The 15,435-nt window shown below is 42.4% G+C and overlaps 1 protein-coding gene across 4 annotated transcripts in view; it reads left to right on the top strand.

The window, feature by feature from the left end:
- The window catches only part of cbl (Cbl proto-oncogene, E3 ubiquitin protein ligase), a 129,901-nt gene that overhangs the window by 93,006 nt on the left and 21,460 nt on the right, over positions 1-15,435 (top strand). For all 4 annotated transcript variants that reach the window (XM_062059880.1, XM_062059879.1, XM_062059877.1 and 1 more), the window contains exons 7-9: positions 1,060-1,147; positions 4,831-4,962; positions 11,380-11,598. In XM_062059880.1, the coding sequence (XP_061915864.1) occupies positions 1,060-1,147; positions 4,831-4,962; positions 11,380-11,598 (439 nt within the window). The remainder of the gene's footprint in view (positions 1-1,059; positions 1,148-4,830; positions 4,963-11,379; positions 11,599-15,435) is intronic.

Here is a 15,435-nt window from a genome sequence, read left to right as displayed (position 1 = left end):
AAAGGTACATACAGGTTTTGGAGCAACATATGTTGCCATCCAAGCAACGTTACCATGGGCGCCCCTGCTTATTTCAGCAAGACAATGCCAAGCCACGTGTTACATCAACGTGGCTTCATAGTAAAAGAGTGCGGGTACTAGACTGGCCTGCCTGTAGTCCAGACCTGTCTCCCATTGAAAATGTGTGAAGCCTAAAATAGCAGAAGGGAGACCCCCGGACTGTTAAACAACTTAAGCTGTACATCAAGCAAGAATGGGAAAGAATTCCACCTGAGAAGCTTCAAAAATGTGTCTCCTCAGTTCCCAAACCTTTACTGAGTGTTGTTAAAAGGAAAGGCCATGTAACACAGTGGTGAACATGCCCTTTCCCAACTACTTTGGCACGTGTTGCAGCCATGAAATTCTAAGTTAATTATTATTTGCAAAAAAAAAAAAAGTTTATGAGTTTGAACATCAAATATGTTGTCTTTGTAGCATATTCAACTGAATATGGCTTGAAAAGGATTTGCAAATCATTGTATTCCGTTTATATTTACATCTAACACAATTTCCCAACTCATATGGAAACGGGGTTTGTAGATGGATTACTCCTGAACACATTCTGATGGTCATTCAGTAGCTCATGTTTGTCAATGAACTTATCAAGTCTATTTACAAATAATTTCTCAAGAATTTTTGCAAATTGAGGTAGTCGATAAGAACCCATAACATCTTGATACCACTTGTTTATCAGCATCTTCTCACTTTTGGTATTTTCATTGAAATACTCCTTTGGTGGCTGTATTTTTTTATTCGAAATGTGTAATCTTTTAAAGTTTTACATCATGAAAAGGACCTTTTGTCAAATGTCGAGCCTCCGCAAATACAGCCAGAAACAGTTTTCAGGTTAATTGGAATGAAATAAATGCACTAGTGGGATTGATTGTTTGTCTACAACCATGACACTTATGCCCCAAAACTATTTGTTTAATTAGATTAGTATTTAGATACTACACGCAGCATAATTGTTCCTATCTTGTGTACTTGTAATGCATCAACTTTGTGCCTATTTGTCTTCAGCTATTTATTCCCTGATGGCCGACCTCAAAATCCAGACCTGACAGGACTTTGCGAACCTTCCCCCCAAGACCACATCAAAGTCACTCAGGTGGGAGCAGCGGACGTGTGTGATGTGGCGTGGCTGGTTTTTGGCTGCACGCGCCGTCGATGATGTTTGGAAATTTAAAAAAAAAAAGACAAATCAAAACGCCGTCGTCAACTTTTAATCAGAAGGGTTCAATCTCTCTCCTGTAGCAGTTTGAAGCCGAAACGACAAACGCGCTCAGAGGAGATAACGTTTGATGTTTGGTGACCGGTTGTAACAAAAATTTTGTTTTGAAGGAGGAATAGCAAACTTCCTGTAGATTTTTGCTGAAGGATGTCAATATATGAAATGTAGGTCTAGGCGAGACCTACATAGAGGTATTTGTTTCATGTCTCTACGACGTTCCTATCGGAAGTTACAAGCAGTTTTGTCTGAGTTTTCCTCTGAGGAGCAGTTTTTTCTCTGTTTTTTGCAAAAATTATGTTTAGATCGCAATTTCCACCAGTACCGATGTGTGTGAGAAGTTTGGTGAGTTTTGAAGTACTTTAAGGGGGTCAAATTAGAGGTCAAAGACGTAAAAAGCAGTGTTTTTAGTACATTTTTGTCTAAAATGGGAAATTGCCAACTTCCTGTTGGTTTTCGCCCGAGAATGTGTCATTATGAGTTGTAGGTCTAAAGCAGACCTACATACAGGTTTTTGTTTCATGTCTCTACGACCTTCCTAGTGGGAGTTACAGGCAGTTTGGTTTTTTTTTCCTAGGGGGCGCTAGAGCGCAATTTTTATTTTTGGGGTTTGGTTGTTTTATTTTATTGAAATTTTCGCAGGTCCTGATGTGTGTGTCAAATTTGGTGAGTTTTGGAGCATGTTAAGTGGGTCAAATTAGCGTTCTTTGTGGGGTCGGTAAAATAATAATAATAATAATAATAATAAAACCTTACAAATTCAATAGGGTCCTTTCGTCCCATTGCAAAAGGACTCCCTTTGGGATTCCTTTGAAATGGTCCTGTGCGGACCCTAAAAATTAGGGGTATTTTATTTGAACTAAGCAAAATGATCTGCCAATTGAACACTTTACAAAACAAGTAACATTAACTAACCTCAATGAACCCAAAAATAGCTTAAAATAAGTCTATTCTCACTAATAACAAGTGCACTTTTCTTGGTATAAAAAAAAGAGACCTTTTTGCTCAATAGGTTGAAAAATATTCTTAAATGAAGTAAATGCTAGTGCCATTATATTGACATAATGATATGCACTCGGCATTACATTTCTTGAAACCAGCAAACTTATACTAAAAACTCATTTATTGTTCTTAAAGGCCTACTGAAATGATATTTTTTTATTTAAACGGGAATAGCAGATCCATTCTATGTGTCATACTTGATCATTTCGCGATATTGCCATATTTTTGCCGAAAGGATTTAGTAGAGAACATCGACGATAAAGTTCGCAACTTTTGCTCGCTGATAAAAAAAAAGCCTTGCCTGTACCGGAAGTAGCGTGACGTCACAGGTTGAAAGGCTCCTCACATTTCCCCATTGTTTACACCAGCAGCGAGAGCGATTCGGACCGAGAAAGTGATGATTACCCCATTAATTTGAGCGAGGATGAAAGATTCGTAGATGAGGAACGTTACAGTGAAGGACTTGAGAGGCAGCGATGGACGTATCTTTTTTCGCTCTGACCGTAACTTAGGTACAAGCTGGCTCATTGGATTCCACACTCTCCTTTTTCTATTGTAGATCACGGATTTGTATGTTAAACCACCTGGGATACTATATCCTCTTGAAAATGAGAGTGGAGAACGCGAAATGGACATTCAGTGACTTTTATCTCCACGACAATACATCGGCGAAATGCTTTAGCTACGAGCTAAAGTGATAGCATCTTGCTTTAACTGCATATAGAAACAAAAGAAATAAACCCCTGACTGGAAGTATAGATAGAAAATCAACAATACTATTAAACCGTGGACATGTAAATACACGGTTAATGCTTTCCAGGCTGGCGAAGGTTAACAATGCTGTGCTAACGACGCCATTGAAGCTAACTTAGCAACCGGACTGCACAGAGCTATGCTAAAAACATTAGCTCTCCACCTACGCCAGCCAGCCCTCATTTGCTCATCAACACCCGTGCTCACCTGTGTTTATTTATGCCTCATATAATGTAGTTGTCCTAATTTTAGGAATAGGCATTTGTGCAGCCAGCTATTCAACTCGAGCTTAATACTTCAACAAAATATGGCTCGGGGACGACTGTGGAAAGTGTATCCCTGTATTTGGACACAGTCTGTTGAGGATTGTGCAGTGAGCCACGTCTCTGTGACAGCAGGCGGCCCGGAGACGTAGGAAGTCAAGGTGAGGTCGGCGGCTAGCGCGGCTAGCGCTCCAACAAAGTCCTCCTGGTTGTGTTGCTGTAGTCCGCTGCTAATACACTGATCCCACCTACAACTGTCTTCTTTGCAGCCTTCATTGTTCATTAAAAAAATTGCAAAAGATGTCCAGAATACTGTGGAATTATGAAATGAAAACAGAGCTTTTTGTATAGGATTCTACGAGGTACCATAACTTCCGTTACTCGGACTTCGTCACGCGCATACATCATCATACGCGATGTTTCAGCCGGATATTTCCCGGGAATTTTAAAATGTCACTTTATAAGTTAACCCGGCCGTATTGGCATGTGTTGCAATGTTAAGATTTCATCATTGATATATAAACTATCAGACTGCGTGGTCGCTAGTAGTGGCTTTCAGTAGGCCTTTAATGGAAAGGCAACAAAGCAAGCGCTTGTTACTATCGGGGTCTCCTAGCCGCTCAGGCAAATCATATTGTCTAAAAATGCATTTTTCCATCGACAACATGACATCATCGCGCCAAGTGCGTGCTCTTTCAGTCAATTAGTGCGCACATATACAGTCCGGCCCCCGGCCAAAATTGTAATTTTGAAGAATTTACCTGAATGTGCATGAACTATTTCTGTTCAAAATAGTTAGAAATGTTAAATGTTTAAATATTAACTGTCAGTTTACTGTACTGTGCCAACTGTACTACTATATGAGGACCTATTTTCTATTGTTTCATTGAAAATAAAACAGCAAAGTCCATTTGGCTGTCATCTGTTTTAATTATGAGACAATCGTGTCAAAGTCACGATTTTTGTTTCATGCTTGAAATAAGAAATGATTACTTTAAAAAGTAGTTTTCTACTTGGGAGTGTTGATGACACAACAGTTGATATTCTAGTTCCAAGCATGTTTTACTCAATGTAGGTCATCAAATCTAATATCTTACAAATATAATTCAGGACTAAAACACTTAAAACAAGTAAAACACTCTAACATAAAATCTGCTTCGTGAGAAGAATGATCTTATCAGACAGCAAATAAGCAAACATCACCCTTATTTGACATATTTCATCTTACTTAGATTTCAGTTTTTGCAATGTAGTTTGTTAGGCACAGGTAAATTACAAGACAAAAAATAAATTACAAAAAATAAAGTCAGTGACATTGGCTGACTCTACCACTTAAATGTTCTTTATGAATTTGCATCCTCATATCGGGGGACAACTTTGGGGATACTAAAAATAGCTTGTTATTGCATGGTCTAAAAGTCAAGTCAAAGCGACATTTGTCAGCAAAACCCCACCAGTCCTACAAAACAGGTACTACTTCAGGCTTGTCTGGCGATTGGTAGCGTGTACGGGTAACTGATGGCTGCCTCTTCTCTACCCCCTCAGGAGCAGTATGAGCTCTACTGTGAGATGGGCTCCACCTTCCAGTTATGCAAGATCTGTGCAGAGAATGACAAGGATGTGAAGATTGAGCCTTGTGGTCATCTGATGTGCACTTACTGCCTCACGGCATGGCAGGTAAGAGGAGGCAATAGGGGTGTACCGGTATGTCGTAGTCACAATTCCAGACGCACCTTGGTTATCAGGACATGGTATGGTTCATTTTCAGTACAGTAAGGGAACAGAATTTGCAAAATGTTAAACTGCTTAGCTTTTGTATGAACCGTTTTAATGATTTGTGAAATAAAATTAAAAAAAGGTAAGGTAATTCTCCAATAAATATCCAATACATTGGAAAAAAAAATATTTTTAGGAAAGTGCAGACAAGTGCAAGAGTAGAAGGTATGTGGGCTTGTATTAAGCCTCAGGGAGTTGAACGCCCCTGCCTTACATAGTTCCGGGTCACCCTTGGGCAAGGTGTAGTACCCGAATGCCCCCCCCATCAGGGTTACGATACCCCCCATGAACTACACTATAAGAGGATGCGTTACCCGGCCCGGAGGAAGCCCGGGGCCCTCCTCCGGAGCTAGGCCCGGAGGTAGGGCTCGTCAGCGAGCGCCTGGTGGCCGGGCTTGCCACGGAGCCCGGCCGGGCACAGCCCGAAGAAGCTACGTGGACACACCATCTTCTCTGCCACGTGGGCCCACCACCCGCGGTCGGAACCAGTGGGGTCGGGTGCGCTGCCAAGTGGATGGCAGTGAAAGTGGAGGCTCCAGACGGACCAATTCGGGGCAGCAGAGGCTGACTTTCGGGACGTGGAACGTCTCTACGCTGGTGGGGAAGGAGCCTGAGCTGGTGCGAGAGGTGGAGCGCTACCGGTTGGATCTGGTGGGGCTTACCTCTACGCATAGCAAGGGCTCTGAAACCACACTCCTGGACAAGGGATGGACCTTGTTCACTTCTGGAGTTGCTCAGGGTGTGAGGGCACAGGCGGGTGTGGGGATACTCACGAGTCCCCGGCTGAGTGCCTGTACGTTGGAGTTCACCCCAGTGGACAAGAGGGTCGCCTCCCTTCGCCTTAGGGTTGGAGGGGGGAAAACTCTGACTGTTGTTTGTGCATACGCACCAAACAGGAGTTCAGAGTATTCAGCCTTCTTGGATACCTTGCATGGGGTCCTGTATGGGGCGCCGGCAGGGGATTCCATAGTCTTGCTGGGGGATTTCAACGCGCACGTGGGCAATGACAGTGATACTTGGACTGGCGTGATTGGGAGGAACGGTCTCCCGGATCTGAACCTGAGTGGTGGATTGTTATTGGACTTCTGTGCTAGTCACGGACTTGCGATAACAAACACCATGTTCAAGCATAAGGATGCTCATAGGTGTACCTGGTACCAGAGCACCCTAGGCCAAAGATCAATGATCGATTTTGTAATCGTATCAGCTGATCTGAGGCCGTATGTTTTGGACACTCGGGTGAAGAGAGGGGCTGAACTGTCAACTGATCACCATCTGGTGGTGAGTTGGGTTAGATGGCGGGGGAAACCTCTGGACAGACCTGGCAAACCCAAGCGTGTAGTGCGGGTGAACTGGGAACGTTTGGAGGAGTCCTCTGTCCGGAAGGACTTCAACTCCCACCTCCGGCGGGACTTCTCTGCCATCCCTGTGGAGGTTGGGGACATTGAACAGGAATGGGCAATGTTCAAAGCCTCTATTGCTAAAGCTGCAGCTGCGAGCTGTGGCCAGAAGGTCTTAGGTGCCTCAAGGGGCGGTAACCCTCGAACACCCTGGTGGACAGTGGTGGTCAGGGAAGCCGTCCGACTGAAGAAGGAGTCCTACCGGGGTATGTTATCCCAGGGGACTCCGGAGGCAGTTGCAAGGTACCGACGGGCCCGAAGGGCAGCGGCCGTGGCTGTGGACGAGGCTAAGCAGAGGGTGTGGGAGCAGTTCGGGGAATCCATGGAGAAGGACTATCGGGCGGCACCAAAGCTGTTCTGGAAGACCATACGGCACCTCAGGAGGGGGAAGCAGGGAACCATCCAAGCTGTGTACGGCAAGGATGGGACTTTGCTGACTTCAAGTGAGGAAGTCGTAGGGCGTTGGAAAGAGCACTTTGAGGAACTCCTGAACCCAAATACATCAGACACACCCTCCCTGATAGGAGCAGGGCCTGAGGATGATGGGGGATCGACGTCGATCTCTCGGGGTGAAGTCACTGAGGTAGTTAGACAACTCCACAGTGGCAAAGCTCCGGGGGTTGACGAGATCCGTCCAGAAATGCTGAAGGCTCTGGGTGTTGATGGGCTGTCTTGGTTGATACGCCTTTTCAACATTGCGTGGAAGTCTGGGACAGTGCCGAGGGAGTGGCAGACTGGGGTGGTGGTTCCCCTTTTCAAAAAGGGGGACCAGAGGGTGTGTGCTAATTACAGGGGTATCACACTACTCAGCCTCCCTGGGAAAGTTTACGCCAAGGTACTGGAAAGGAGGGTCCGGCCGATAGTCGAACCTCAGATTCAAGAGGAGCAATGTGGATTCCGTCCTGGTCGTGGAACAACTGACCAACTCTTCACGCTTGCGGGAATCCTGGAGAGGGCCTGGGAGTATGCCTATCCAGTCTACATGTGTTTTGTGGATTTGGAGAAGGCGTATGACCGCGTCCCTCGGGAGATCTTGTGGGAGGTGCTGAGGGAGTACGGAGTGAGGGGAACCCTGCTGAGGGCCATCCAATCTCTGTACAACCAAAGCGAGAGTTGTGTCCGGGTGCTTGGATGTAAGTCGGATCCGTTTCCAGTGGGGGTTGGTCTCCGCCAGGGCTGCGCTCTGTCACCTATCCTGTTTGTGATTTTCATGGACAGGATTTCTAGGCGGAGTCGTGGCCATGGCGGAGAGGGTATACGTCTCGGGGGGCTAAAGGTTGCGTCACTGCTGTTTGCAGATGATGTGGTCCTGATGGCACCTTCGGTTCGTGACCTTCAGCTCTCACTGGATCGGTTCGCAGCCGAGTGTTCAGCGGCTGGAATGAGGATCAGCATCTCCAAATCTGAGGCCATGGTTCTCAGCAGGAAACCGATGGTTTGTACAGTCCGGGTAGGGGACAGGACTCTGTCCCAGGTGGAGGAGTTTAAGTATCTCGGGGTCTTGTTCACGAGTGAGGGAAAGATGGAGAAGGAAATCAGCCGGAGAATCGGAGCAGCTGGGGCAGTATTGCAGTCTCTCTGCCGCACTGTTGTGACGAAACGGGAGCTGAGCCAGAAGGCAAAGCTCTCGGTCTACCGAGCTATCTACATTCCTACTCTCACCTATGGTCATGAAGTGTGGGTAATGACCGAAAGAATAAGATCGCGGATACAAGCGGCCGAAATGAGTTTCCTCAGAAGGGTGGCTGGCATCTCCCTTAGAGATAGGGTGAGAAGTGCAGTCACCCGAGAGAGACTCGGAGTAGAGCCGCTGCTCCTTCGCTTGGAAAGGAGCCAGCTTAGGTGGTTCGGGCATCTCGTGCGGATGCCTCACGAGCGTCTCCCTAGGGAGGTCCTGGTTGCACGTCCCACTGGGAGGAGGCCCCCCGGCAGGCCAAGGACCAGATGGGGGGATTACATCTCCTCTCTGGCCTGGGAACGCTTCGGGATTCCCCAGGAGGAAGTCGCAAATGTTGCTCTGGAGAGGGAAGTCTGGGGGTCTTTGCTGGAGCTGCTGTCCCCGCGACCCGATTCCGGATAAGCGGTTGAAGATGGATGGATGGAAGTGCAAGAGTAGCAGTTTATACAGTCTCAATTAATATATTTTGTAAACATTGTAAAATGCGGCAATAATAGTTTCAGCTTGTAGCTTTCATTGCGAACTCTGTTGGAAAATGCTGGCTCGCTGGTTTCGTTTCATCCACTTTACTTTGTCCGTTTAAGTATTCCACAAGAAGGTAAAGTGGTCCCAAACACGAAGAAAGTTTTTTAAGCTCTGGCTTCTGGCTGGCACTATCGATTACCTTGACGTCCGCTTGCCAAAGGCTGGGCTGCCCAGATTCCCCTACAGGGATTAAGCCTTAGTTCTAGACCAAGTCACATTTTAATTAAACCAGGATTTACTGAAATGGCTTTCTCAGACATTGATTGAAATGGTCTGATTTGTTCTAGTTTTGAGTTAAATAATCTTATAACTTGAAGCAAATTCGGATCTAAGGCAAGACTTGAGTCAAACCTGTCTATATGCAAGTGTAACTCAAGAGTAAAGTCTGTATGCATGACGATGGAGTACATTGACTTCTTAACCATGGGGCAAGGGCCCATTATTGGCCTGCGAGCGCCCCCTGAAGGGCCACCCAAAAATATCTGTTTCTCAACTGAGGTCCATATGGGCCGCAGCGGTACTCAGTTGTAATACACTTTTACACCACTTGTGGCAGTAATGACAATATCAAACAAACAGAAGAAGTCTGGCGCTTAAGTCATAGAGAGGGTTCTTAAGTGCAGAAATTATGACTAAAGTGGTGAAGCTGTATTTTTATTTGCACTTAAATGTTGTTGACCGTTTAAATAAATATTTATATATATTAATATATTTATATTTAAATATAAATATTATTATTATTAATTTACTTAGAATTTATTTTAGCGCTGTGTAATTTTAAGTCCCTTTTTTATAGTATATTTGATTAATATTTATTTTTGTAATCATCCTGATCTAAACGTTGATAATAATCCTTGTGATTTGTTTTATATCATTTGACAAGGTGTATCCTGTTAACTGAAAGTAGGTTGTATATATATATATATATATATATATATATATATATATATATATATATATTAATAATATTATGATTATATGATGAATTAAGTGTAAGATTAATAATTGAGTGTTAATATTTGAGTGGGCCCCGGGTTCAACTATACGGGGGAAAGTTGGTCAAATAAGGTCAAAAGGTTATGAGCCCCTGACCCAAATCATACTAAAAGACCACTACTAAGACCAGAAAGAAACTTTCTGAATAAATTGGATGATACACATGTTCTTATACCCAAAGACAATGCAGTTGAAATAATTAGTTTGCTGCAAACAAAGTTTTAATTTAACTCAGTGAAGGGAATCCCCACACCTTTTTCCTTTTACTTTGAAATTATTTGATTTAAAAGTTTCTTCTTGTTTTAATTGATGTTCCTCAACAATTAATTTTCCTTTCTCCATTCTAGATTAGGAGTCAAAATCCAGTCCCACACACATACACGCCGTTAAAATGTATATTAAAAGACTCCATCCCAGGTTTTCAACGCCCCTTACCTTTTGCACAATGTGCAAAGTCGTTGTTGATTACCTTAGTGTTGAGACTTTGTAGTCTGGAACTAGTTCATCTGAAAGGAAGTGACATCTCAGACAGCAACTGGATTAGTGTGGATTCATTTAAACCAGATTAGTTTAATCCTGGTTGTAAATAAGTACATTTTATTTATAAAGCGCTATCACAAAGCGCTGTACAAAACATAGGTCAAGTAAAACAACAATTCAATTAAAACAGGGGAAACATCATGAAAAGGATACAAAGTGGATTAAAAATGATAGTTAAAAGGTGCATTCACTAAAAAGCTTTACTAAAAAGAGAAGTTTTCAAATGTTTCTTAAAAGTTTCAACACAGTCAAGATCACGAAGGGACTGGTGCAAATTGTTCCAGAGTTCCGTGGGATGCCGGGGTTTTAAAACGAGTTTTTGGGGTCTTTAGAAGACCCTGGCCTGAAGACCGTAGGCTGCGCCCCGAAGAGTAGGGGCACAACAAGTCAGTGATGTACTGTCAGGACTAAAATGTTAAACTCAATGCGATAAAACGGGGGTGATACGGGCTATTTCTGGGTGCTCCGGTCAAAAGTCTGGCATTTCTGGCAAGTCTTGTATTTATGCCCTGAATGCAAAACCAGACCTATGTGTTTAGGGAGTAGATGCTTGACTATATCGTGTGGAGAATGCATATATTTTTAAGAGTTCTTTCTTTATTCATAGTCATGTTTAAAGCAGCTAATATTTTCCCATGTGTACTCTTTTTGCTTGTATCTTATGTCCGCAAGTAAACTCTGTGCTTTACCTTGAAGGGGTTGGAATGTGGGAGTATAGCATACTCCCTTTTTATCTTATCTGTATTAGAACAATGAGGCTGTATTCCTTTCTGGGCAGGGTGGGGGCTGTTTTCGTATTCAATGAGTTGTCTCTTCCCGTTTGATTTTCAGACCTCTTCTAGATGCTGGTATTAGCGCACTGTAGGACTGGTCTCCTAAAGCTTTAGTAAAACTTGATAATATTCCTATTCTGTCTTGATGGTCCTTCTTACTCAACATATGTCATCTGAAAGAACTTGGGATTGACCAGTGACTTTAATTCCCTGAGAGGAAGACTGGTCAGACGCAACAATTATGAGGCAGTTACACTTCCTGTCCATCACTTAAAGTGTACTGTATGGAAACTAGGTTTGGTATCAGATTACAAATGCATGTATCGTTACACCCCTATAGTCGCTAAGTTTGTAAAAAAATTTAAAAAAAGGGTAAGTTTACTCACCACCTGTGCAATTGGTCCAGGAATCGGAGGGTCAAGGCACGGGCTGCCCATTCTGCCGCTGCGAGATTAAAGGTACCGAGCCCATCGTGGTGGATCCCTTTGACCCCAAGGACAACAGCGGGGGCTCTTGCAGGGGCATGTTCGGGGCCGAGGGAGCGCCGTCGCCCAGCTATGACGACGACGACGACGACAGGCTCGAAGACCCTCACCTTATGATGAGCAAACTCGCTTGTACAAAGGTGAGATGGGTGTGGGCGGATGCATGGTTTTTCCAAGTACATTCTTTGGCATACTCTGAAGCAGGGGTGTCCAAACTTTTTCCACTGAGGGCCGTACACGGAAAAATTGAAGCATGCGGGGGCCATTTTGATATTTTTAATTTTCAAACCTCAACAAAATATATGGATTTTTTTATTTTTTTTTAACCTTTAGGGCTCCCGGGGACTATAAAGGGTCTCAGTCATTAAACTGTTAAAAATAAGTCAAATTATTATTATTATTTTTTATTTAAACGCTTACAGTAAATCTCTATATCAACTTGAGGTTGATATAAAGTAAAAAAAAAAAAAAAAAAAGGTTTTCTGTCAAAGACAACTTTGTTTTTTATAGTAAAACTGAAATTTAATTGAATATTGTTGAGTAATCACAGTGAAAAGTTAAATAAAATCCTACTAAATATATTTGGGATCCAAAAGGTCCGCCACTCATAAAGTGATACATTTTTATTTTATTTTTTTTTACTTTTAACACTTAAATTACGAGATCAACTTCAGATATATCTGTCCATTTTACGTTTGAACTATCATTTTGTTTGTTTTATGCTCTTTTGTCAAATAAAACTTTGATGTTTTTATATGGCAGCCACACAATATATGCAATATTTTTTCCACATAAAAAATTTTTTAAAGTGATATTTTTTAAGTAATAATTCATTATAACATAGATTTTTTTTTTTTTTTTTTTTTTAGCAATGGCAAAATAAATAAAAAATAAACAAAAAGAAAAGAAAAAAACAGCCTGCATGGCAGCTTTGTGTCAACATTGCAACTTTTTCTTGTTAGATTTCACCTCATTCCACTTTTTTGAAATGTTTTTTTTTTAAATTTTTGCAATATTATTAATTTAGTAATTTTTGCAGAATGTGTGGCGGGCCGGTAAACAATTAGCTGCGGGCCGCAAATGGCCCCCGGGCCGCACTTTGGACACCCCTGCTCTGAAGGTTTGTTCCTCTGAGGAGCACCTGAAGGATGTTTCTGACCCTTTTTACATCACCTAAAACTCACAATTCCTATCTGAAGTCTTTCATCTCTGTCATGGTTTCTTTTTGTGCCAGTCACTTGATTACATATCAATCAATCAATCAATGTTTATTTATATAGCCCTAAATCACAAGTGTCTCAAAGGGCTGCACAAGCCACAACGACATCCTCGGTACAGAGCCCACATATGGCTCCTCACATACTTTATGTGCCTCTGCATAGCGGCATTTTACACAGTGGAGGTGTGCAAGATAAACACACTTAAATGTGGTCAACTTTCTCTTTTTTCCATATGTTTGGCGTGTTGACGCAAAGTGAGTCACAGTTGTTCCATTACATCCTCAGAAAAATCCACACTTATCCCAAAGTTTCAACACATTACACATCTTGGACAATAAAGTTGGTCTAGGCAGGGATAAATATTTGGATGCCGCTTTCCTCCCTACTACACAGGCAGCTCTTCTGAATGACATTGTAACCATGCTGCAATATTATAATGTACATTGGCATTTACCAGAGGTGGGACCAAGCCATGGTTTTGCAAGTCATTAGTAAGTCTCAAGTCTTTGCCCTCAAGTCCCGAGTCAAGACAGGCAAGTCTCGAGTCAAGTCCAAAGTCAAGACTGGAAAGTCTCAAGTCAAGTCCCAAGTCCTGCATTTTGAGTCTCGAGTCCTTTCAAGTCTTTTGAACCACAGACTGATATATTTACGCAGATTGTGTATGCTTTTAAAACGCTGTATTTATTTATTAAAACAAGTGCATTTGAAATTGCAGGGAAAAAAAATAGTGCTGACATTGCACTTCATAATAGCACTATTAGCCAGTCATTTTAAACATTTAACTCATTCCTTTACAGAATAAACACATTTGAAAAAACTAGTGCAACTGTACTTATTTGCACAGAAGTGTTAAAGGCCTACTGAAAGCCACTACTAGCGACCACGCAGTCTGATAGTTTATATATCAATGATGAAATCTTAACATTGCAACACATGCCAATACGGCCGGGTTAACTTATAAAGTACAATTTTAAATTTCCCGCTAAACTTCCGGTTGAAAACGTCTATGTATGATGACGTATGCGCGTGACGTCAATGGTTGAAACGGAAGTATTCGGACACATTGTATCCAATACAAAAAGCTCTGATTTCATCGCAAAATTCCACAGTATTCTGGACATCTGTGTTGGTGAATCTTTTGCAATTTGTTTAATGAACAATGAAGACTGCAAAGAAGAAAGCTGTAGGTGGGATCGGTGTATTAGCGGCAGGCTGCAGCAACACAACCAGGAGGACTTTGAGATGGATAGCAGACGCGCTATCCGATGCTAGCCGCCGACCACATCTATGATCGGGTGAAGTCCTTCGTCGCTCCGTCGATCGCTGGAACGCAGGTGAGCACGGGTGTTGATGAGCAGATGAGGGCTGGCTGGAGTAGGTGGAGCGCTAATGTTTTTATCATAGCTCTGACGAGGTCCCGTAGCTAAGTTAGCTTCAATGGCGTCGTTAGCAACAGCATTGTTAAGCTTCGCCAGGCTGGAAAGCATTAACCGTGTAGTTACATGTCCATGGTTTAATAGTATTGTTGATCTTCTGTCTATCCTTCCAGTCAGAGGTTATTTATTTTGTTTCTATCTGCATTTAAGCCCGATGCTATCACGTTAGCTCCGTAGCTAAACAGCTTCGCCGATGTATTGTCGTGGAGATAAAAGTCACTGTGAATGTCCATTTCGCGTTCTCGACTCTCATTTTCAAGAGGATATAGTATCCCAGGTGGTTTAAAATACAAATCCGTGATCCACAATAGAAAAAGGAGAGAGTGTGGAATCCAATGAGCCAGCTTGTACCTAAGTTACGGTCAGAGCGAAAAAAGATACGCCCTGCACTGCACGCTAGTCCTTCACTCTCACGTCCCTCATCCACAAATCTTTCATCCTCGCTCAAATTAATGGGGTAATCATCGCTTTCTCGGTCCGAATCTCTCTCGCTGCTGGTGTAAACAATGGGGAAATGTGAGGAGCCTTTCAACCTGTGACGTCACGCTACTTCCGGTACAGGCAAGGCTTTTTTTTAATCAGCGACCAAAACTTTATCGTCGATGTTCTCTACTAAATCCTTTCAGCAAAAATATGGCAATATCGCGAAATGATCAAGTATGACACATAGAATGGATCTGCTATCCCCGTTTAAATAAAAAAAATTCATTTCAGTAGGCCTTTAACATTGTATTTCCATGGCATATTGCATTGTAACTAGTTCCACTGCAGTTTCTATCCTTATCTCGTTGATCTCATCTCATACTGTATGTGTGTTGATGTGTGCGTACACATGAAAAACATAAGAAATACATGAACATAACAATGAACAGAGTTGTACTTTTTAGATGTCAGGGCCCTATGCAATATGTACACATATTCTTAATATAGTATACATTTTAACTGACCTTTATTTGACTTATGTTTGTCTTTTTGTAGGTGGCTAAAATACGCGGTGCTGCTGACCGCCGTCTAACGTCACGTTACTGTGTGTGATACATGGACAACAGTGTTTCCCATAAACTGCCAAGATACCTGTGGCGGTGGGGGTGTGGTTATGGGCGTGATCACCATGACATCATCGAGTAATTTGCATAATTTACTACAATGATATGATTTTCTCTAAAAAGGCTCAAAAAATGTATACTTACTAATTAATAATAACAGTTTTGTTTTAAACATCCATTTTACAATATAATTACAACACTTTATGTACATATTTATATACAGATTTGAACAATAAGTTATTCACTGAAATATATTTATTAATTGTGGTTCTTAC

The sequence above is a fragment of the Entelurus aequoreus genome, linkage group LG10, assembly GCF_033978785.1.
Source record: "Entelurus aequoreus isolate RoL-2023_Sb linkage group LG10, RoL_Eaeq_v1.1, whole genome shotgun sequence".
Classification (NCBI taxonomy): Eukaryota; Metazoa; Chordata; class Actinopteri; order Syngnathiformes; family Syngnathidae; genus Entelurus; species Entelurus aequoreus.
The sequence above is the reverse complement of the archived record's forward strand: the minus strand, read 5'-3'. Positions and strand labels throughout refer to the sequence as shown.